This window comes from Protopterus annectens, chromosome 6.part1 (assembly GCF_019279795.1).
Source record: "Protopterus annectens isolate FY-2018-M chromosome 6.part1, PAN1.0, whole genome shotgun sequence".
In the NCBI taxonomy this organism is placed as follows: Eukaryota; Metazoa; Chordata; order Ceratodontiformes; family Protopteridae; genus Protopterus; species Protopterus annectens.
In genome coordinates, this window is record NC_056738.1 from 499240071 (window position 1) to 499264246 (window position 24176).

At 43.7% G+C, this 24176-nt stretch overlaps 1 protein-coding gene across 5 annotated transcripts in view; it reads right to left on the minus strand.

Annotated features, from left to right (window-relative positions):
• IGF2BP2 (insulin like growth factor 2 mRNA binding protein 2) overlaps positions 1-24176 on the minus strand; it is a 1003123-nt gene that overhangs the window by 48540 nt on the left and 930407 nt on the right. For all 5 annotated transcript variants that reach the window (XM_044075951.1, XM_044075950.1, XM_044075953.1 and 2 more), the window contains one exon: positions 509-622. In XM_044075951.1, the coding sequence (XP_043931886.1) occupies positions 509-622 (114 nt within the window). The remainder of the gene's footprint in view (positions 1-508; positions 623-24176) is intronic.

Below are 24176 nucleotides of genomic sequence, written 5' to 3' on the forward strand. Positions count from 1 at the left end.
GAGGGGCACATAATCCTTTCCACCATAAGGTCATACTCCCATGGAGGAATCTGGACTAGACCTGTCAAGATCAGTTTCCCTTCTCGTACATAATGTTTACTCTTGTGTATTTTCCACATGCCTTTGATCAGTTCTACCATCTGATATTGAATGAAGGATGAATCAAGATGACAAATCTGCAAAATATTCGCTTAATAGGAAAAAAAAAAACAAACTTCTCTTTACTTTTTTTCTCTGAAATCAAGTCAGACAATTCTTGAGTTAAAACATTCATAACGCAAGAACATCTTGAAAACTCATATCTAGGCAAATCAATCTCAAGTACCAAATTATTAGGCCGACACTGCTAGTTAGGTATAAAATGTATTTAGTCACACTCCTGGAAATTATACAGTCACTATAAAGCATCTACTAGCTCTTTCCAGATATTACTAATAAACTTCTTCAACCACATTATGCCTAGAAAAATAAACTGCAAGCAATTCATAGTACAAAAGGGAGGACCTACCTGACTGGCAAAGAAATGCCCTATTATTTTTACAATGACTTCATTATTTTCATCTGGTATTTGGTCACGTGGCACAATTACTTCAGCGCTGGTAAGGTTTTGAAGCTCATTTACCTATGAAATAGAAAAGTTAACATTCAATTTTTCCAAAGACCATTTACTATTAAATAAGGCCAACTTTCTAAAATTGTGCATAGCAACAACACAGCTATGAATGAAAATGACTTGCATGTCAGTAACATGACAGTTTTAAGGCACTCACCACTGCAGTGAAAGTTTAAAATGCATTCTTTACATCAGTACGTATCACAGCATATGTTAAGTGCCACAATGCAGTTTCCCATTATCACTCCTTATATATGTGGACTGTATTTTAATAAAAAAGTTTCAAAAACATTTTATAAAACCAGGGCCCAAGCAAGTTTACTCTATCACAAGGATAATAAGAGATGTAACCATATCCCTGCACAAGCGTTGTTTTGTGACCATTAAAGTTTATGCATGCATTCCACATTTTTAACAATACAGGAAAAAAAGAAAGGTTTTTAAAATGTGTGAGAGAAATCTCAAATGTTTTTCTCTGAAATGGCATAATACACATTCAACTTGTCTGAGAGGTCAAGGTCTTCAACTTTTGAACGAGTTAATGCTGTGCTACAAGTGCTCAGTATCAGATAATTCAGTGGTACAGTGCATGTTAATCTAAGCAATAAAACACACATCCATTGCATTAACTACATTTAGAACATATTCTTTTAACATTGTTAAAATGACAAGACATCTAATAAATCCTTTTTGCAAAGTATTTTCTGTAAACGTTACTACTCTAATTAGACACACAAACTACCCAATACCACCCCTACTACTGTAGATACCAGAACCCTCAGTCCCAACCTCTGTCACAAAACATGCATCCCCCTAGAACACACAATCCACTGAAAAAGTAACACTGTAACAGAGAACCAAAAAGACCTACGGCAAAAGTACAGTTTTGTACTTACCATAAATGTAGATGTTCGCGTGTATACCCTGCTGCAGTCATCACACTTGGGTTATCTTGTCGTCAGGTGGTCCCGCAGTCGGCCTGAATTCCAAAGTCTTGGTCCGGCGTTGGTTGCTGTCGCTTCTTCCCCGACGTCAGTGCGCCAGGGGTATATAAGAGGCATCCGACGCAATTTTCTTCAGTTTTTCTTGCCCCAGATGTCAGGTGCCCCCTCAAAAGATGGTCAGTAGATAGTACCAATAATAAAAGCTTAGCACAAACAGCTATAAGCAAATACACCACAAAGGTTGTATCAGATTTTAAGGTGTTGAAAGGTTTTAGTTAGGTCAGAGGGGATGGAGGGTAACCTGGACTGCAGCAGGGTATACACTCGAACATCTACATTTATGGTAGGTACAAAACTGTACTATGTTCATCGTGTTACCCTGCTGCAGTCATCACAATGTGTATAGTGAGTTGTGTAAATGCGTACTGCTCTAGTATCATTAAGCAGTTAGGTAAGGGTTTGAATCCTGCACTTGACAAAGGGTTGGGAGGGTGGCCTAATGGTTAAGGTGTTTGCCTTACAAACACAAGGTGCAGTGTTTGAGTCTCACAAGGGATAATTGGCCAGGCTTAAAATGGCTCGCAAGGGCAGTTAGCCTAGTACTAACCTATTGGGTAGAATCCCAAAGCTAAGGATGGGAGGTGGAGTCAAACAGGGTTAGAGGAGGCTAGAAGGCCCTGCAAAACTGCAGTGGCGAAGCCAGCTCTAGTCTTAGAGTAAAGTGGTAAGTGATAGTGTTTGGTGAAGGTGTGCACTGAACTCCAAGTTGCAGCTTCCAGAATATCCTTGGTTGGCACCCCCCTGAGGAAGGCTGTAGATGTAGCTGCTGCCCTGGTGGAGTGGGGCCTTATGCTAGCAGGAACTGTTTTTCCATGATGGGTGTAGCAAAGATGTATGCAATGTCCTATCCATTTGGAAATGGTCTGTTTTGAAATAGCTGTTGGTCAGATTTTCTGACAGCCTTAGTTTTATCCAAGTAGTAGCCATCCACTTACCCACCTTCTTTCCAAATCCACAGAACAAAGGAGAAAGACTACTGCATTCCTTGGACATTCACAGGCAACTACATTACTACTAAGTTTATATCATGGAAGACTGCCCTGCTGCTAGCAATCACTTCAGCTAGAAGAGTTTCAGAGCTACAGGCCCTAATGGCAGTACAGCCTTTCCTCATTTTTCATCAAGACAGTTTCTCTACGAACTAACCCCTCTTATGCCAAAGGTGGTATCCAGTGTGGCTCTAAATCAAGCCATCCACTTACCCATCTTCTTTCCAAATCCACAGAACAAAGGAAAAAGACTCTTGCATTCCTTGGACATTCACAGGCAACTACGTTTGATTTAGAGCCACACTGGATACCACCTTTGGCATAAAGGAGGGGTTAGTTCGTAGAGAAACTCTGTCTTGATGAAAAATGAGGAAAGGCTCCACTGCCATTAGTGCCTGTAACTCTGAAACTCTTCTGGATGAAGTAATTGCTAGCAGCAGGGCAGTCTTCCATGATATAAACTTTAAGTCAGCTGAGAAAGCTGGCTCAAAAGGTGGCAGCGTAAGTTTTTCCAGAACAAAATTTAGGTCCCAAGTTTGTGTTGGCACTCTCCAGGGAGGCCTTATGTTTTTTTCCCCTCTGAGATACTGCCTTAGAAGTGGATGTGAAAATAAGGGAGGATTCGTGTTGTAGTGAGCTGAAATAGCCAAGGCGTGGATTTTAATAGATGAAAAAGAAAGTCCTTTGTGTAACATCTCAGTTAAATATTGTAGAATCTGAGGCATGTCCGGCTGAAGGGCATTTTGGCCTTTAGCTTGGTTCCAGGTGCAAAATCTTTTCTATTTGTCTGAGTAGGCTTTCCTGGTGCTGGGCCTCCTGGCCTCCAGAATGACATCCATGACAGCTTGTGAAAGAGGGGTTGGCTGGTTGCTTAGGTGATGTGTCATGCAGCCAAATTTAAGGTTTTGAGCTGGCTGTGTAGAATCTGACTGCCTTGCTGTGTGAGTAGATGAGGAATTTGTGGTAAAATCTATGGTGGGTCCTGGGCCATGTTCCTTAGTAGTGGGTACCAGTGCTGGCGTGGCCAGTCCAGGGCAATGAGTATCATTCGAGGTCTCTCCATCCTGACTTTCAGCAGCACCTTTGTGAGAAGGGGCAATGGAGGAAAGGCATATACCATCAGCATTTTCCAACTGAATGAGTGCGTCCACTTTCCAAGCTTGATGGTGAAATGTCCTTGTGCAAAATTTTGAAAGCTGATGGTTTTGGGGGTTGGCAAACAGGTCTATGTCTGGGCGCCCCCATTTTTGAGTTATCATTGCAAATACTTGTGGATCTAGTTTCCACTCGTGGGGATCCATGATGTTTCTGCTTAGGTCGTCTGCCAATGTGTTCTTTTTTCCTGGCAGGAATTGAGCTTGTAATTGAATTTGGTAAGCCAGTGCTGTGTTCCACAAGGTCATTGCTTGCCTGCATAGAGGATAGGAGTGTGTACCCCCTTGTTTGTTTATGTACCACATTACTATGGTGTTGTCTTGTCCTTATTATAAGTTGTCCTGGATGTAAGAGGTCCTTGTGCATTCTGTGCAGCTAGCATTTCTTTTTGATTGATGTGCAGATTCCTTTGATCTGCAGTCCATATGCCTTGAACGCACCGTCCTGCCATGTGTGTCCCCCAGGCATAGTCCGATGCATCTGTTGTTATAGTTTGCCTGGCTGGGGGTAAGGTGAAAGGCTGACCCTTGTTGAGGTGACATGCCTGTGACCACCATAGAAACTCCTGTTGAAGGCAGGGAATGAGAGCTATCATTGTTTCCAAGCTTTGGCTGTGTTGAGTCCATACGCTTTACAGGTACCATTGTAATTTCCTCATATGCAGTTTTGCAAATAGTATTAGTAGTATGCAAGATGCCATGAAGCCCAAGGCCTGCAGAATTTTTCTTGCAGGGAGTTGGGTCTTTGTTGCCATTATTTTGAAGTATTGAGTTAGTTGCAGCTGTTTGTCTGTTGTCAGATAAGCCATCTGGGCCGTTGTATTCAAGCTGGCACCCAGGAATGTCATATTTTGTGAGGGCACTAGTTTTGAATTCTTTTCGTTTACTGTGTACCCTAGGCAACTTAGAAGGTGTTTTACAAAAATCAGATGTTATAAGAGAATGTCCTTGCTTTCTGCTTGGATGAGGCAGTTGTCCAGGTATGGGTATATTTGAATTCCTCTTTGTCTGCAGTATGCAATTACTGGTGCCAGGCATTTTGTGAAGACCCTGGGTGCAGTAGATAAGCCAAAGGGCAGTGCAGAGAATTGGTAATGGGTTGAACCTGCAATGAAACGGAGGTATCTTCTGCAATTTTGTCTGATAGGGACATGCAGGTATGCCTCCTTGAGGTCCAACATTACTAGCCAAGCTTTCTTGCCCAACATTGGAAGAAGCTGCTGTAGTGTTAGCATCTTGAATTTGGGTACTTGCAAGAAGGTGTTTAGAATTGAAAGGTCCAGAATGGGTCTCCAAGCATTGTCCTTTCTGGGGACTAGAAAGAGCCTTGAGTAAAATCCTTGGCCTTGCTCCTGTGTAGGTACCAGTTGAATGGCTCTCATGTCCATGAGAGCTGTAATTTGTTTTTGTGCCTCTGCCCATTGATTTTGTGGCAAGTCTGGCATTCCTTTTATCCTTGGCAAGGTGTGGAAATGGAATCTGTATCCTTGTGAGATAATGTCTAGGACCCATTTGTCCTTTGTGACGATGCGCCAGTTGTCTATAAAAAAATGCTAATTTCCCTACCAAGGGAGCTGCCAAGAGATTTTTGCTTGGCAGTTTGAGGTTTAAGTCATTGTGTTTGTCTTCTAGTAGTTTGGGACCTGTCTTCTCCTCCCTTCTGTGTTGCAGTGCCCCATTGGTACAGTTTGTAAGGGATTTGTGCTTGTCCTCTGCCCCTTGGGCGTCTGTATTTACCCCTCTGTGGTCTGTCAGAAGCTGGAAAGGACCAATTTTTTGCTGGCCAATTTCTGCTGAAGCGTGGGGGTTGTACCTGTAAGAAATCTTTGACTGTCTGCACAGATTTTGCCTTATCCTCCATTTTCTTTAAAACATCTTCTGCTTTAACTCCAAATAAGACATCCTGCTGTAAGGGTGCATCTAGTAACTTTGCTTTAACATGATCAGGCAGAGTTTGTTCCTTTAACCAAGCATGCCTACGTATAACAGACCCAGTAACAGCTGCTCTACAGGAAGCTTCCAAAAAGTATGTTTGCCCACCTGTTCAGCTGCATGCAACAAATCCTGCATTTCTTTGAATTCAGACTGTTGAGGGTGCATGCTCATCTTTTGTTTTATTTGAGACATAAGGAATTGCTGGTATTTCAGCATGTGAAATTGACAATTTAGTGCTCTCATAGCTAGAGTAGCTGAGGTGTAAACATTCTTCCCCCACCTATCTAGTGCTCTGGAGTCCCTTTCAGAGGGTACAAGATTTTTAGCCATAGAAGCCTTAGCCCCTTTGGGACCCTGGGAGATTGTCTCTGGGTCAGCAACAGGGCTTTTGTAAAGGAATTTGTGTGAGTCAGGTACTCTGTAATATCTATCTGGTTTGGCTGGAGCAGGAGGCAGAGAATCTGGATTTAGACTAGATTCTAAGTAAACATCATCCACAATGTCTAAAACTGGAGGGATAGCAAGTGGTCTGTGTTGGGGGAGTAAAAGAAACTCTCTGAGCTTTTTCTTTGAGTCGGAGTAGTCCTGACCTTCCCAGTGGAAATGTTCCCTCATGGTATGTAAGGTTTCCCCAAGGAATAGTCTTCAGGGGGAGAAGCTGAGGGAATGGAATCTTCAGCATCAGAATCTTCATAAGGGGGAAAGGAGTAATCCTGTTCCTCAGAGGAGCCTGAGGAAATAAGACACTTGATCAGAGGAGGCATAATCCTCCTCTTGTCTAGGCCTTTTGTCGGGGGGGAGGGGTTGGGAACCCCTGATTAAAGAAATCAAATCTTCAGCCATTTTAAGCATCTGTTTCTTAGGCATGGGGTCTTGAACTGGAGACTGATGTGCAGTCTTTTTTGGTTTCAGAGGAGTCTTAAGCTTAGCATAAGATTTTATGGTGAGAGTAGTCGGTCTGAAGACACCTTCTGACATCGGACTGAGGCAAGAAAAGGTTCCTCAATGGGGTACTTAGCTTTGAAGACTTCGGACTGAAATTTGATTCGAAAATCTCAGGAGTCGGCCGACCGGCACTTGCGAACTGCTTCTGCTTCGGGCACCGCGCGGCAAGAAAGACTGAAGAAAATGGCGTTGGATGCCTCTTATATACCCCTGGCGCACTGACATCAGGGAAGAAGTGACAGCAACCGACGCCGGACCAAGACTTTGGAATTCAGGCCGACTGCGGGACCGCCTGACAACAAGATAACCCAAGTGTGATGACTGCAGCAGGGTAACACGATGAACATCTTGGTACTGTTAATTCACTGAAAGTTTGAATATGACTGAGTAAAAATAAGTCTAAAAATGTACACTTCCTATTGTGGGATAAAGAAACCATTACAATAATACAAACCAAGAAACAGTAGATCTAATCATGCTATAGTATGCTATTTCTGCAATGCCAAAAGTACGGCTAAAACTCTGGAATTCAGAATTCTTCATTATTAAATAACCATCAGGTTTTTGAAATCCCTTGATTTCTCATATGAATGTACCCAAAAGGACAGCTGGGAGTATGTTGGCTGTGGTATCTAATTCTAGTTCATGAAAGTATGCAATCCACTTTGATTTCTAGCAACAATTACATGGGCACAATTGTTAACACTTAGTTTCTATGTATCCTACAAAATTTGCAGCTTGCTACAGTAATCATTTCATGACTGTATCTAATCATCATAATTTCTTCTACCAAATCAAACTAAAAGTAATAGTTGCTGCCGGAAATTATGTTTAATAGTTTTCATTAAGTTGTTCCATGACTCCATTACTTTTAATTTATTTAGTCTCAAGGCTGACTGTTCAACTTATAAAAAAAATACAATTACAGTCAAATTGATTATACAGCTTACATAAAGAACTCAGGTTTGTGGACTGGACTTCCTTCATTTCCAATAATGAAAATATGTTATGGACATTCCATTCTAGATAACATTCTATGGGTTAACATGGAATCAACAGCTGAAGCTAAGAAAAAGCAACTGGGAAAATAAAACATCCAAGATGGTGCTCATAGATTCCTAGTTGAATAAAGGCTAACTGCCCTGGACAGCCATTTAAAGCCTGGCCAATAACCCTGGTGTAGTTGTAAACTGATTAAGTTATATAACAAAAATAAGTTTTTGAGGCTTTTTAGAAAACTTCCTACTTCAAGTAATACACCAAAACTAAATATAATATCAAAGTTGTTTCAACTCAAGGTAAAACAGAACAAGTCAACTTATGTTATCAGATTACAATACAGCATGTGCTCAGCAGGTTTGTACCCATGGGGGCAACAACCACTGCTCCCTGCTAGGTGTCAAAGGGAGATCCACAGCCTATTCTTTCCTGTGAGAATGAGCAACCAGTCACTCAAATACTAAATTTTTTGTATAAAAACTTGAGTATTATCTTTCTCTCTGATAAACAGCAACGTCACAAATTATTATATTAAGTAGCATGAAGTGCATGATGGTTACCCCTTCATAAAACCCACTCAACTTTTACTTTACTTACACATATTACCGCTTGACACCATATTAACCCAGTATCAGTTCCACTACATATCACAACTACTGCACATACTACAAAATCTACTTAAAAATAGAAGTTATGTCCTTACCATAACGTTCCATGTGGAGTGTTCATCTCGCCTTTGTTCTTACCCCTGGGTTCGGAGCCGATCCTCGGCTCCGTGTCGGCCGCTTCACAAAGCTCTGCATCGAGAAGAAGCTCGAGACCAACCTAACTCCCACAATCCCCCTCTGCCTTTTCCTCAGATCTAGTTTGCAAGCAAACTAGCAGAGAACAGAAGAGAGCATAACACTTTCATACCAAACAAGAAAACCTATTTACATAGTACAACAACTGCTCAAGGCAGAAGCAGGAGAAACAATCCAGGCACCTAAATTGGACGTTCTTCCTGAGGGTGGGAGGGTGGGAATGTAAGAACAAAGGCGAGATGAACACTCCACATGGAACGTTATGGTAAGGACATAACTTCTATATGTGAGAGTGTTCAATCTCGCCGTTTGTTCTTACCCCTGGGTAGCGTCCCTAGCTCCGTGTTCCTGAGGAACTCAGGGGAGAACGTTCCTGAGCACAGTGGAACCAAAGGTTGCCCTGTCCCTAGAAATCCTGTCCACTTTGTAATGAGAAATGAAGGTATGTGGTTTAGACCAAGTGGCAGCCACACAAATAGTGTCTAACGGTAGGCGAGCTGCATGAGCCAGGGATGTAGATACTGATCTTGTAAAATGCCCCTTGGGCTTGACAGGTAAAGTTTGTTCAGAGGCAGTATAGACAAAAATAATACAGTCAGAAAGCCATTTGGACAGGGTTCGTTTTGTAACTGCCATACCCATCTTGGTGTCTGAGAAGGCCACAAAGAGCTGGTCTGTTTTCCTGTGATCCTTTGTTCTATCCAAGTAAAATCTGAGTTGTCTATGAACATCTAACTTGTGTAACATATATTCCAATTTATTGGAGTGGTTCTTGAAAAATGTGGGCAGTTCAATGGACTGATTAATATTATTAATGGAGCAAACTTTGGGAAGAAAGGATGGATTAGTGCGAAGAGAAACTCTGTCAGGGTGAAAAATTAAATAAGGATGTTGAACTGAAAGAGCCTGAAGCTCCGATACCGCCTGGCGATGTGATAGCCACCAGAAAAAGGGTCTTCCATGACAAAAACTTCAAAGGACAGGAAGAGGCTGGTTCAAAAGGTGGTAGCATCAGCTGTGACAAAAGAAGGTTCAAGTTCCAAGGTGAAGTAGGAGTTCTAACTGGTGGTCTAATATGGAAAGATCCTTTTAGAAAGGCCTTACAAAGTCTGTGAGCCATAATAGGAGCCCCACCTTCTCCCACATGAAAATTCGATATGGCAGCTAATTGCACTCTCAAAGTGGCAGGAGAAGCCCCTTGGTGGAACAATTCGGTCAAAAACTCCAAGACCTTATTCAGAGGAGCTACTAAGGGATCCAATTGTTGTGTAGTTGCCCAGTGCACAAAATGCTTCCATTTACTGGTGTAAATCCTTGTAGTGGATGCTTTATGAGAAGCCACCAGGATATTTTGAACTGCTGGAGATAGAAGATCAGACCTGGCTAAGAAGGCGAGCAGCCAAGCTGCTAGTTTGAGGGAGAGAAGCGACGGGTGGAGAGCCCCTGACGAGTGGGTCAGTAGATCCGGCTCTGGGTCCAGGATCCAGGGTTCCCGCATTTGGTGTGCTAGAAGAAAGGGAAACCATATTTGACGAGGCCAGAATGGGGCAATGAGGATAATTGTCCTTTGCAGGTTGCTGGCTTTCTGTAGAAATTTTGAAATCAGGGAACAGGAGGAAAAGCGTGCAGGAGACCGGGGCCAATCGTGAACCAGAGCGTCCCTTGGGACTTCCCTGGAGGGTAATAGGGCAAAATAGCTTCTGCATTTGGCGTTCATTGGAGACGCAAACAGGTCGCAGGAAGGCTGGCCCCACTTGCGAAAAATCTCCTTCGCAACTGACTGTTTGAGGGACCACTCGTGAGGTAACAGGATGGCTCTGCTCAACCTGTCCGCTATGACGTTGGATAACCCCGGATGTGCGTTGCTATCAGAAAGCGACCCGTGGACTCCCCCCATTGCCAGATTCTCATGGCCTCTCTGCATAGTTGGTAAGACTTGGTTCCCCCTTGCTTGTTTATGTACCAGACTACAGACATGTTGTCCGTCTGGACTGCAATTGTCCCTAGAGGAAGAAGGGGAGCAAAGTGTTGCAATGCTAGAAACACTGCCCTCAACTCCAGAACATTGATATGCAGATTGTATTCCAAATTGGTCCATTCGCCTTGGACTGTCTGTCCCTGAAAGATGCCCCCCCCACCCTATCAGGGAAGCGTCCGTGGTCACCGTTGCTGTTGGAGTGGGTAGCACAAATGGTCTTCCGCTGGAGAGATTGCAAGTCCGGAGCCACCACGCCAGGTGCGATTTGCATATGTTTGTGATGTAGATTTCGTGTGTCAGGGGTAACTTTTGGAAAGACCATTGTGCAAACAGTAGCCATTGAAGAACTCTCATGTGCAGTCTTCCCAAGGGTATCGCAATGAGAGAAGCTGCCATGAGACCCAAAACCTTCAGAACCAGTTTCGCTGGGGATTTTCTGGATGAAAGAAGAAGAGATATATGGTTTTGTAGGGAGGCTGTCCTCTCTGGGAGAAGCCTTAGAATTAAGCAATGCATATCCAATTCTGCTCCTATGAATGAGATATGCTGTGATGGCTGTAGTAAAGATTTTTCGAAATTTACGGAAATTCTGAGATGAACACAAAGTTGTAGTGTGTAATCTCTGGCCTGAATCAGTCGACGCTCGGTGGTGGCAGAAAGGAGCCAGTCGTCCAGATACGGAAACACCTGGAATCCGAGGCGTCTCAAGTGAGACGCTACCACTGCCATACATTTGGTGAAGACCCTGGGGGCTGAGGTCAGACCAAAGGGCAGGGCTCGAAACTGAAAGTGACTGGCTCCCAGCCGGAAGCGCAAGTGATCCCTGGACGCCCTGGCCATTTTGATGTGGTAGTATGCGTCCTTTAGATCTACTGAGCACATCCAATCGTCCTTCTGTAAAAATGGAAGGATCGATTGAAGCGTGACCATTCGGAACTTTTCCTTCTTGATGAAGGTATTGAGTTTGCTTAGGTCCAGAATTGGCCTCCAGTCCCCTGTCTTTTTTGGAACTAAAAAGAACCTTGAGTAAGTTCCGAATCCTCTTTGGTCCGCTGGGACTGGTTGGATGACTCTTTTTTCTAGCAGCTTTGAAATTTCTGTAGCTGCAGGGCCTCGCAGATGGGGCGGCACATCTGGGAGTCTTTTCTGTGGAATTGGGGGCAATAGAAAGGGAATTTTGTAGCCTCTGGTAACAACGCTTTTTACCCAATTGTCTGATGTAAGATTTTGCCAGGCCTGAGGGTACAAAGCTAAGCGACCCCCGACTGCCTCCAGAGCAGGACAGTCGGGCCTCCTCTCAGGAGTGCTGAAATTTCCCGGGGAGTGTATCCTTGTCACCTTGGTTTTGCGGACCCCCTCTGCCGCCAGGGCGACGTCTTCCACCTCTACCCCCTCCTCTGCCTCTGGAGGGGGTATCACCCTGTGTGCCTGGAAAAGAACCCTGGGGTTTTCAAAACCACATTTTTCCACCACGTTGCCCTTTGGGGTACGGTCTGGATGGAGTGGAAAAACGGACTCCGACAGCAGACAGAGTCTTTCCCTCTTGCTCACACCGGGTAAGGGTCTCCTTTACTTTAGGGCCAAAGAGAGTGGCACCATCAAATGGGGCGTTAGTAAAGGAAGACTTGAAGGCTTCCGCAAATGAACATAAGCGCATCCAGGACTGCCTATGAAGAGCAATCGCTGAAGCTGCTGCCCTACTCGATCCTTTGGCTGCGTATGAGATCAGCCTCATGGACGAGTTTACAATAGAAGTAAGGGTATCGAGATGTGCTGTAACCTTCTCCGAGACAGCAGCATCTGTAGTACCCTGGAGGGCATCTCCCAACTCTTTGATTAGATCCCTCTATAGCCGTGTAAAATGGGTCAAATAGTTCAGGGATCGTATAGAAAAGGCCGCTGAACTAAATATGCGCTTCCCATATCTGTCCATAGTCCTAGAATCTCTATTAGGCGGATGGACAGATGAGGAAGATTCCGACATCTCCTCCTTCGTGGCCGCTGCCACCACCATAGCGTCCACTGGCACTCCCTTTGTCAGATAAGCCTTATCTTGGGGGGCAGTAATAAATTTGTTAGGCTTTCTAGGGACTGGCTCCACTGTGTCAGGTGTCTCCCACGCCCTTCGAGCAATCAGCTCCATTAACTCATCGAAGGGCGGAGTGACCCAGGAGGAGGAAGGGCGAGCACCGAATGCCTTCAGCAAGACTGACTCATCCTCAGAAGGGGGGAGGGATTGCCAATCACCTCTCTGCTTTAGGATCTCCAGGATGTCAGAAAAGGAGACATCCTCCGAGGGTGATTTTGGGGACCCTTCTGACTCATCTAAGTCAGTGTCCGATGTCAATGATTCTTGTGGAGAATCTAAGTGTCTCCTCTTACACAATCTTTCCTCGGAACTTCCTCGGGGGGGGGGGCATCCGAAGAAGCCTCCGAGGAAGAAGGGGCACCCTCTAGGGGTGGCTGAGACACTGGTGCTCGACGCTTAGATGTAGCCGTGGGTGCAGAGGAGGATAACGGCCCTTTATGGGAGGGAGAAGCTGTTTCTGCTGAAGTGGTTGTCTGAACAGACAACACACCTTCCTCATGAGTTCGAAGGCCCCCGGGTCCCGAGTCGAGGTATCCCCCGGTTCCGAAGAAGTCGGAGGAATTCCCGAGACAGGCACCGAAGGCATCGACCCCGAGGACGGAACCGAGTCGATCCGAGCCGAGGCCCCGAGAGGGAGTGTCGGAACTGAAACATCGGTCCGATTCTCAGTCCCGGACCCAAGGATGGATCTTCGGCTCCGAGACTCCGGTACTGGATCCGACGAAGTCGAGGTGAACGGTACCGACCGAGAAAAAGACTGCTCTGGTACCGAGGGCTCCACAATCACCAGGTCAGCCTCTCCCGGCTCCGAAGACTGGATAGGCCTCGGAGGAGGAACAGGTGGAGATAAGGGAAGGCCTTCGAGTCTCGACACCAACTGGGAGGAGACAGAGATGAGTTTGGACAAGGCTGTATTCTCCATCAATTTCTGCACCATGCGGTCTACATCGGTGTCGGAGAGGGGCCTGGAAGAACGCGTCGAAGGAATCGAAGACGGAGCCGACCTCAAAAGTGTCGGAGGAGGAAGCTCCGTCACCGGTTCCAAGACTCGAGGCTCGGTAACTGACAACAGTTCAACACTCGGCCCCGAAGTCTGTGGAACCGGTGATCGAACTTGAATGAAGAGCTCGGAGCCGATGACTTGGGCTCCGACGTCTTCGATTCCTTCGAGGATTTAGATGCCTGGTCTGATGCATCCAGAGCCTCTTGGAATGCAGGCTTCAAAAGACCCCTATCCATAAGTTTCCTGCGCCTATCTGTCATGACCCTTCCACTGAAAGAATGATAGATAGAGCAGTCTTCCTGCAGATGGAGAGGGCCAAGACAGTAGACGCAGGAACTATGATTGTCTGTGACAGACATCTTCTGCCCACATTGGCATCTTTTGAAGCCTGATTTAGCTTTCTCTGACATGATAACAAAATCCAATCCAGAAAACAGTGACAAGCCAGTAGTAATGTCAATCCAGTAAAGAAGTCAAAGCCAGTAAAATTTGTCAAATCCTGATACTTAAGTCACATCCAATAGTCAAATCCAGATAAGGGTGGGGTAGGCCCCGAGGGAAAACTCAAAAGTATATAAAAGTATATAAAACTTATATACGGGACCGAGAAAACCCTCGATACACTACTCACACATACACACAGTCAATCTGAGAAATTCTGTATACAAAAACTAATGAAAGAATTATAAGAAATAATCAATCTTAGCTTTCAGGTGGTCCGAGCTCATCAAAATGATGCGATCTTTGCAGCGGCAAACTAGATCTGAGGTAAAGGCAGAGGGGGATTGTGGGAGTTAGGTTGGTCTCGAGCTTCTTCTCGATGCAGAGCTTTGTGAAGCGGCCGACACGGAGCAGAGGATCGGCTCCGAACCCAGGGGTAAGAACAAACGGCGAGATTGAACACTCTCACATCACTGCATATCTCCAATAATGAAATTGCTGCCCTGGCTATAATTTACTATGCAAAGAACAAATAAACAAAAAAGGGAGGAGGTATTGCAATATTATTTAAAGACCATTGAAATGTCACAACATTAGACATACTAACTCCAGCCCTAGGCACCGCCAAAATTTTACTTTCTAACCTAAAAATGAATACTAGAAAAAACTATCAATATAATTGGATGCTACTTCCCACCTGGTAATAATATATCCCCCCTTAAGAACTTACTCCATTGGGAATCAGAGACACTCCCTCAAGAAAACATTATTCTAGGAGACTTCAACATTGACTAGACACCATGTAACTCAACTATCTTCACTACTTTCACTACTCCTATCAACCTCTATGGATTTGCTCAGTTAAACCAATCCCCTAATAGAACCCCTACTAGAACTGACAAATCAACAAACAAAACAGTCTATCCTTTTGTAGTTCACTGCTTAAAATCCGCCTCTGGGAGTTTTTTTCTGGCTATACTGCTCAGACAAGCTCCACGTGGGTTTACAGAGTGGTCCTAGCAGCAAGGAACTCGAAAAAGCGACTACCTTCTGGATTTAAGTATCTTTGTGTTTTTTTCACTGGAAATAGCTTCTGTTGCTTACTCTGAACTGTTTTTTTACTGATTACTGCATTTATTTTAAAATCTGCACTTAAAGTTACATTTAGTCGAATTTAATCGAAAGTTTGCTTGTTTGTTTGTTTAATTTAACTGTGGAGGCTGCCCACTAAAGTGTGCTAGCCTGTGTAACTAATTTATCACTGTCTCTGCATTTTCTGTGTGTTTCTACAAAAAAAAAAAAAATAATCCTTGTTTTCCCGCCTTTCTCGACTAGTTTAGACCAGTATACAGGCATTGCTGTATTCCGGGCTGTGGTGTAGTTCCTGTGTTGTCCATTACCTTACTTGGATAGAAGGAAGTTTCTTTGCTCACCAGTGGGAGTGGGGAGCCTTGAGCAGCCTACCTGTCCTTGGGGGAAGTGACCTCAGCACAAGAAGCTGTAGTAATTGGTTGTTTGAGACAATTTCTAACTCTTTTGTAGTTCACTGCTTAAAATCCGCCTCTGGGCGTTTTTTTCTGGCTATACTGCTCAGACAAGCTCCACGTGGGTTTACAGAGTGGTCCTAGCAGCAAGGAACTCGAAAAAGCGACTACCTTCTGGATTTAAATATCTTTGCTTTTTTTCCACTGGAAATAGCTTCTGTTGCTTACTTTGAACTAGCCTGAACTGTTTTTTTACTGATTACTGCATTTATTTTAAAATCTGCACTTAAACTTACATTTAGTCGAATTTAATCGAAAGTTTGCTTGTCTGTTTAATTTAACTGTGGAGGCTGCCCACTAAAGTGTGCTAGCCTGTGTAACTAATTTATCACGGTCTCTGCATTTTCTGTGCGTTTCTACAAAAAAAACAAACAAAAAAAATCCGCGTTTGCACGGCTTTGCGCGGTCGTGCGCAGAGCCGGTTAAACAAGGTTAAACTTGGTTAAACAAGGTTAAACTTTTTCTGGCTCCGCCAAGTCTGCTGTTCAATTTTTCCCTTAGAACTGTTCTACTCGCAATCTAAACAGCCTATACTGTATCTGAAAAGCTCAGCACTTGCTCCTAAAGCATTTTTTACACAGGTAAAGCGCTCTTAAACAAAAGAAAGTACTTCATTCACCTAAATTCTGTTGAGTACCCATTTCCCTATAGGTCCTTTCTGACGCAGTTACACAGCAATCTTTTTCACTATTTCTAGCATGTCGAAGGGTCAGTTGCTGGCGTCCTCTCCTGTTCAGCTGGTGAATCTGGGAATCTTGAGGCAATGTTACAATTGCCTCATGTACACAGACAACCCTCTCCTCCTCCCAACAAATACAAATTTATGCGAGAGATGCAACTATATAGCCAAACTGGAGGCTGAGCTCTCTCAATTCAGTACTGGCAAGACCAGTCAGGAGGAGAAGGTAACCACGCACACCACAAACCCAGTCTCACATAGAACTATCACAACTGCAAACCAAACACATAAACACACAAAAACATACTCGGAGGCGCTGATTAAAAATCTACCAAAACAGAGGCCTCCAAAGCAGACACCCAAACAACCACCACCTCAAGACATAGCACATGCAACACATAGTTCACAAAGTCAGTGTGCTAAACAGTCACAGCCCTTAAGGCCAAATAACATGCCAGACACTTGTAATAGGTGACTCCATAGTCAGACACACTGACATCCCGCTCACCAGACTGAACAAGGAAAAGGTCACAGTAAGCTGCCTGTCGGGAGCTAGAATCCGCCACATAACACAAGCACTCGGGTCACTCCACAGCAAGTACAAATATGACTCAGTCATTGTACATGCCGGTGTGAACGACCTGAGACGTACCTCCCTGGACTACATGAAAAGAGACATAGAGGAGCTCTCTGATTATGTAGCCCAGGCCGGTATGACCCTGACCCTGAGCAGCATCTTACCCTCACCAAGAATGATGCCACAGTACAATGACAAAATGATCAGTTTTAACAATTGACTTAATTACTGGTGTCATTCTAAGGGGATCCAATGTCTGTCTGCTTGGGATGACATGCTTGACAAGCCAGGCTGCTTCACAAGGGATGGCTTGCACCTGTCACCCCTGGGCTTCCGGATATTGGCCATGGCTCTTGCCACCCCCATAGTGCCTTTTTTAGGCAAGGCTCAAATGACAAACCTACCGCCCTAGAAAACACAAGTGGAAAAAAACTAAGGGTAATGCTGCTCAATGCCAGAAGTCTAAACCTCAAGATGCACGCCCTCGAAGCCCTCCTCAGTATGGAGAACATCGATGTCTGTGCAGTGACTGAAACCTGGTTCAAGGCTCCTGAGAGCACCCCAGCACTATCAGGTTTTACCTCATATCATGCTTTCCGGCCCCAAAACTTGGACCGAACCACAAAAGGAGGGGGAGTATCCATTTTCAAAGATACCCACACCTCCAGGTTAGTGGCAACCCACGAAGCATCGGAGACTATCCAGGTGCAACTAACCATAGGCAAAACTGCCTTACAGTTTGTAGCATGCTACACACCACCCTCTCAAACTCAGGAACCCCACACAGCCTTCCTGAAGACACTGGAGAGTATGAATGTCTCTCCAAATACCATCATTTTGGGAGACTTCAACTATCTAAACATAGACTGGGAACATTACTCAAGCCCCAACACCCTAGCCCAAAGGTTCCTAGAATTCATAAACTCAAATGCAATGGAACAACTAGTCACCATTCCCACAAGAGGAGACAATATACTAGACCTGATCATCACAAACATGGGGACAAAATGCTCCACACCAGAAGTATATCCCGCTTTGGTAAGATCAGACCATAAATTAATCTCACTGGAAATCCACATCACGCCCCCACCCCCTGCACAAAAGACCACAGTGAAGAACTTCTCAAAAGCAAACTTCACACTTCTTAAGACTGAAGTGGTATCCTTCAAGGCCCCTGGGCCAGTGGAAACCACAACCCACACTGCTGAATCTTTTGCAAATGCCTTCTATGGGCACCTTCAAGAATGCATGGATCATGCAATCCCAAATAAAACCAAGACCCATTCCCAAAAGGCAGGCGCCCGGTCTGGTGGACCCCAGCCATAAACAAACTTTATAACAAGAGGAGGAAGCTACTACATGACAGAGCAAAATCCCTAAAAGGGAAGGCATCTCTGATCAGTACTAGCAAAAAACTACGATCACTCATAAAATCATCCAAGGCCAACTGTGAGAGAAAAATCGCAAAAGACACAAAAGACAATCACAAGGCCTTCTTTAGCTATGTTAGAAACCTGGGTGGAAACTCTCAGATATGCTCAGAGTTAGTCCAAAATGACACAAAATACACTGAACCCACTGACATTGCCAACATTCTGGCAGACAGGTTCAGTGCAAATTTCTCCTCCCCCTCCCCCCCAAAAGGAGAAATAACTATCCCAGCAGAGCGTAGCCTCCCTAACATCTCAGATGCCCAGGTGAGAGCCGCCCTCTCTAAAGCTAAAAACACAGCATCAATGGGACCGGATGGTGTCCTGGGCCGTGTGCTACATGAACTCCAAGAGGAACTAAACCCACACATAAGGCTGCTGTTTAATCTTAGCCTTACTACAGGATACATACCCAAAGAGTGGTGTATGGCAACAGTGGTCCCACTTCACAAGGGCGGTGCTTCTACGGACCCTGGAAATTACCGCCCCATAAGCTTGACGAGCCTGGTCTGCAAAGCTATGGAGAGGATCATTATGGAACTCATAAACAAAGACATTGGGGACCTACAGACATTGGATCCTACCCAATTTGGCTTTGTCAAGGGCAGATCCTGCCTTTTGAACTTGGTCGACTTTTTTGAAACAGTCACTAAGGCCATTGATGAGGGTAAGGCAGTTCACACAGCCTACCTTGACCTTGCAAAAGCCTTTGACACAATACCCCACTCGGGCATCATAGACAAACTCACCAGCTTAAATGTAAACCCATATGTCACGAGATGGGTTGCAAACTGGCTCAAGGACAGAACCCACAGGGTCAGAGTTGCTGGAGCTATGTCAGACTCTAAGCCAGTCACAAGCGGTGTCCCACAGGGCTCAGTCCTGGGACCCCTCTTGTTCGGCATTTATTTTTCCGAGGTACAGGCAAACATAGGAGGATTGTGGCTGACAAAGTTCGCAGATGACTGCAAACTGGGTGCCATAATTGATACTCCAGCGGAAACAAACATCCTTCAGAGAGGCCTCATAGAAACGGATAATTGGTGCCAGAGCCATGGCCTTAAGCTGAACGCCAAAAAATGTATAGTCATACTTTTTGGGAAAAACAAGGTACCGACAAATTACCACATAGGTGGTAATCCATTAAGTACGGAAGAGGTAATCAGGGACCTAGGGACACAGGTTGACAGTAACCTCTCATTTGACACTCACATTGCCAAAGTGGTTAGGAAGACCTTCTATATTGCCCACTTTATCATGAAGGGATTCACATCTAGATCAAGAGAGGTCATTGTGCCCCTGTACTCTTCTCTTATCAGGCCAATGATTGAGTACAATGCCCCATTTGGGATGTATCTCACCCGACACCTGCAGCAGTTGGAAAGACCCCAAAAGTTCCTCACCAAGAGGATAAAGGGTCTTAAACATATGTCATATGCTGCCCGACTGAAAAAACTCCAGCTCTATTCAGTCGCATACCGCCTACTCAGAGGTGATCTGTGCCTGACGTACAAGGCCATGTCCAATCCGGAATTAATGGACATGCTCCACCTCAGAAAATCCAAATCCATCAGAGCCATGAGAACAAGAGACTTAAACCTCAACACAGAAATAAATAGGACGTGCTGGAGGGACAGATTCATAACCCAGAGGCTCCCTACACTCTGGAACAGAATCACAGTCCATGTTAGGAAGAGCACTGACTCTATTCAAGAGAAATCTCGACGAGTGGATGGGAGATCGTAGGTTTACCCCGGGGGTCACCTCTGTGTCAGTACTAGACAGAGGCACAGTAAACTAAACCCTAAAAGGGCGTAGTATTCTCATCCTAAGGGGTGGTGAAAGCCACACACACTCTGGCTAGGCTTATAAATGCCCTGGGGCAGATAGCCTAGTACGAACCTATGAACCTAAACCATCCCAAATAAGTCAAAAAGGCTACCTTGCCTGACAGCCTGAGTGACCACTTGCCTACCTATATAATTAGACACCACCCAACTCTAGAAAAACCTACCACCTTCCAACAAACACTCAACAAAAATAATTTCATCCCATCTAACTTTATCTCAGCACTAAAAGCCTGAGATTAGAATCCCATCAAGTACCTCAACTTTAATGAAGCTGTTGGGTACTTCAACTCCACATTCTTGAAAATTCTAAACGCCCATGCCCTACCTAGAACCATTGGAATTAAATCTAACTTTGCATCCTGGTTGAGCAAAGAAACAAGATCTCTGCTTCATGCAAGAGATAAAGCTAGGTCTAAATGGCACAAAGCAAAAACAATAAACTCAAAACAAACATATCTAGAACTCAAACAAAATAAAAAAAAATTATCAGAACAGACAAAATAAACTACTATCATAGCATACAAATGAAACAGCAACATAATCCTAGAAAGTTCTGGACAGCTATCAATAATGTTCTTCAGCCAGGAAAATCTAACACTCCTTCCCCTACTACTAACAAACACCTCAACTAATACTGCTACCCCAATTTAACAAATTATTTACTGAATCCATACTTGCACTAGCAAATTCTCAAAGCTCCCCTGACCCCAGTGAAAAACACAAACACCTTACTAATGAAAACAGCTTTACTTTTCAACCTCTCTCTGTAAACTTGATTAAAAATTACTCAAAAAACTAAAACCAACCACTCAGCTGAATTTTTATAAATTACCGCTGACGTAACAGCATATCCCAGTCACAATCCTTATCAACTACTCCATCTACGAAAAACTAGTCCCCAACCTCTGAAAGGTCTCCCATATTATTCCCTTCCATAAAGGGGGCAACTCAAAAGAACTAACAAATTACCCATACTGTCTCCCCTCTCAAAAATACTGGAAAGGTGTATTCACTTAAACATTATGCAACAAAAACTGCTCACTAACACTTGACCTGGATTCAGGCCTCACCATAGCACAATCACTGCTCTCATGTCATTCACTCACATAGTTAATGGCCATAGGAAGGTAGTAAATACATTTCAGCCATCTTCCTAGACCTCTCCAATGCCTTTGATATGGTTAATAATAACAAGCTTATAAAAGCTGTATTAGAACTAAATCTCAGCCAATCCACTACACCATGGTTTCATAATTATCTGACAGGGAGACAGTAGGCAGTCAAATGGTACCAAGAACTATCACCTCTGCTCCCAATAACAATGGAGTTCCACAAGGCTCCATTCTCGGACCTCTGTTGTTTACTATATTCAAAAATAAACTTTACACCTCTCCACTCCTCAGTCATCCAGTATGCAGATGACTCTGTTAGTCTGTGCCTCCTTTTCCCCCAGGAACTACACCAGCAAACTCAAGCTCCCTTTCTCTCTGTCGAATCGTGGTTCACGGACCACCAGCTAATACTCAACCCAAACAAAACAAAACTTATAATTTTCCAACCTACACAACATAACAATCCTGACCTGTCATTTAACATCATATCCAATAACAAAACTATCATATCTGCTGTTACCCACACAAAGCTTCTTGGGGTTGTGATTGACTGTAACATGAAATTTGATATCCATATCTCTCTCACCATAAAGAAAGTCCATAAAAAACTATTACTCTGTATAGAAATAAACAGTTCTTAACAAAGACTGCTAGGGCCACTATTCCACACACACACCTCATCTTTACACTACTATATGCCTCTCCAATCCTCACCAACCTTGGAAAATCTGACTTAACCAAACTAGAAGCCTGCTACAACAAAATCGCCAAATTTGCTTCCAACAGTTCCTACAGATCACACCACTGTTTAGCTCTCAAACAGCTCAACTGGCTGGAACTTCCTCCCTTACTTCTATGTTACCAATTTACCCTGTCACATAAAATTCTATATCATCCTGAGAAAACCCCTTCACTACAAGACCTGATTAACTGCTGTACCAGAAACCTCCGCTCTACTAACAAACTTCTCCTCAAATTACATAAAGATAATAATGCCGCTGGTTTATCCCTCTACTCTAACATAACAGCCAAACAATGGAATAAACTTCCTCCTCTCATCACAGCTATAGCTTCCATACATGAATTTAAAAAGTCCTTAAAACACATTTGTTGAACTCATGACTCTAACTGCGACAGTCCAGGTTAATACTAGGACCGCTCTCTTCTCTCACTTCTCTCTCTATTTCTGTACTAATCAATCACACTTTCATTCCATACTTCTTCTCTCCTCACATCTCTTATAATTGTAACTACCTGTACCTTACCTGCGGTTTACTTAATGACAGCTGCTAAAATGCAACTACTACTTCTTTTTGAAACTAATATTTTGTTGGTGAGATTATATAATTTTATGTCATATGCTAAATAATGCTACTTGTCATTAATGCACTGTATGAAATCAAATTGAATGACTATTATTGTGTGTGTAAATGTTACTGTGGATCTTTTCTCCCTGGGCCTCTGCTGAAAAAGGACCCATGCCCAGTCGGACTTTCCCAGTAACCAAATGTAAAATAAATAAATTAAATAAATAATTTTAAGGTCTGCCTCTGCTCTTATCACAATTTTTTGTATATGTGCACTTGGGATGAAAAGTTCATTATTTTTGGAAGACCCCATTAACGGCTGACTGCTTAAGATGCATTGGCAAGTGATATGCTGACAGATTATGCAACAATAATGTTTTACTGAAAGAAGCCTTACAAAAGCTGCAACTCACCAAAGCACCATGCACTTAAATGGTGTTAAGGAATGCTACAAATCCTATAACACATGGTATTGTGTTAATGTTTGGGCTTTAACTCCTAGGTTCCACATCCCCATCACATTATATATGTTAAAAATTCCTAGTTACTCTAAAATTAAGGTATGGGCAAGTAATTAAAACAGATTCTGTGACTTGCAATTTCAGTTAATTTTCTTTCCTTAACTGCACAGTTTGTATGATATGTTTTAAGGCACAGAAACATATTTACAATTAATGCATACCTTCATGAACACAGTAAGCGTAGAAATCACACAAAACATGCTGAGGTATTTTACTACCTCAATAATTTACACCACCAAAATCAGAGGAGGAAAAGTAAATGTAGTTTTCTTGGGAAATTTTCAAAACCAAAAGGCAGAAGAATGTAATACTGTGGTGTATACAAAATATGTTGCCTCTTTAGTTAGACAGCAACAATGATAGACTGCTGGGCGAATCTAATCCTGGGAAAAATGGTGTCTATGAAAATCCACATAAACCATACTAAGTACTGCCATACATTTTTCTGTCTTTAGTCATTAAACCAGAACATGACATGGTGAACCACAAGGACCATTTGAACCTGAGATACTGTATTGGACATGGACACCTTGGGGAGGAATACTGTGTTGAAGAATTGAAAGTGCAGTGATCCTGCTCTGAAACATAGATATTTCCTGCATGATTCCCTGATTGGGATGTGTAGGTAGGCCTGTTTTAGGTGTTAGGGTGGCTAACCAAGCATCCTTGGAAAGCATAGGAAGAAGCTGCTGGAGGGTGAGCATTTTGAATCTTGGTATCACCAGAAAAGTGTTTAGAATGGATAGGTCAAGCATGGGGCACCATGTGCCCTCTTTTCTAGGTACCAGGAAGAGTCTGGAGTAGAAACATTGGCCTACCTGTTCTGCAGCAACATGCTTTATTGGCCTCATAGAAAGGAGGGAAAAGGACTTGCTTTTTGGCCTCTGCCTGCTGGTTTTGAGGTGGATGTGTAAAAGTCATTGTGAGGTTTTAACAGAAGTGGGTGGCTTAGCACTTCCTGGTTTTGAAGAGGAGGAACTCCATTGCTTAGATCTCTGCATTCCCTGGGGTTGTTGTCTGGGGAGCCTGCTTCCCCTGGGTCTGGGTTGAGCTGACCTGGAGGAGGAAGGAAAGGACCAGTGCTTGGAGGGGCAATGCCTACTGAACCTTGGTGGCTGGACCTGTAAGAAGTCCTTAACTGTCTGCATATATTTAGCTTTTTCTTCCATCTTTTTTAGGACCTCTTCTGCCTTGGTGCCAAAT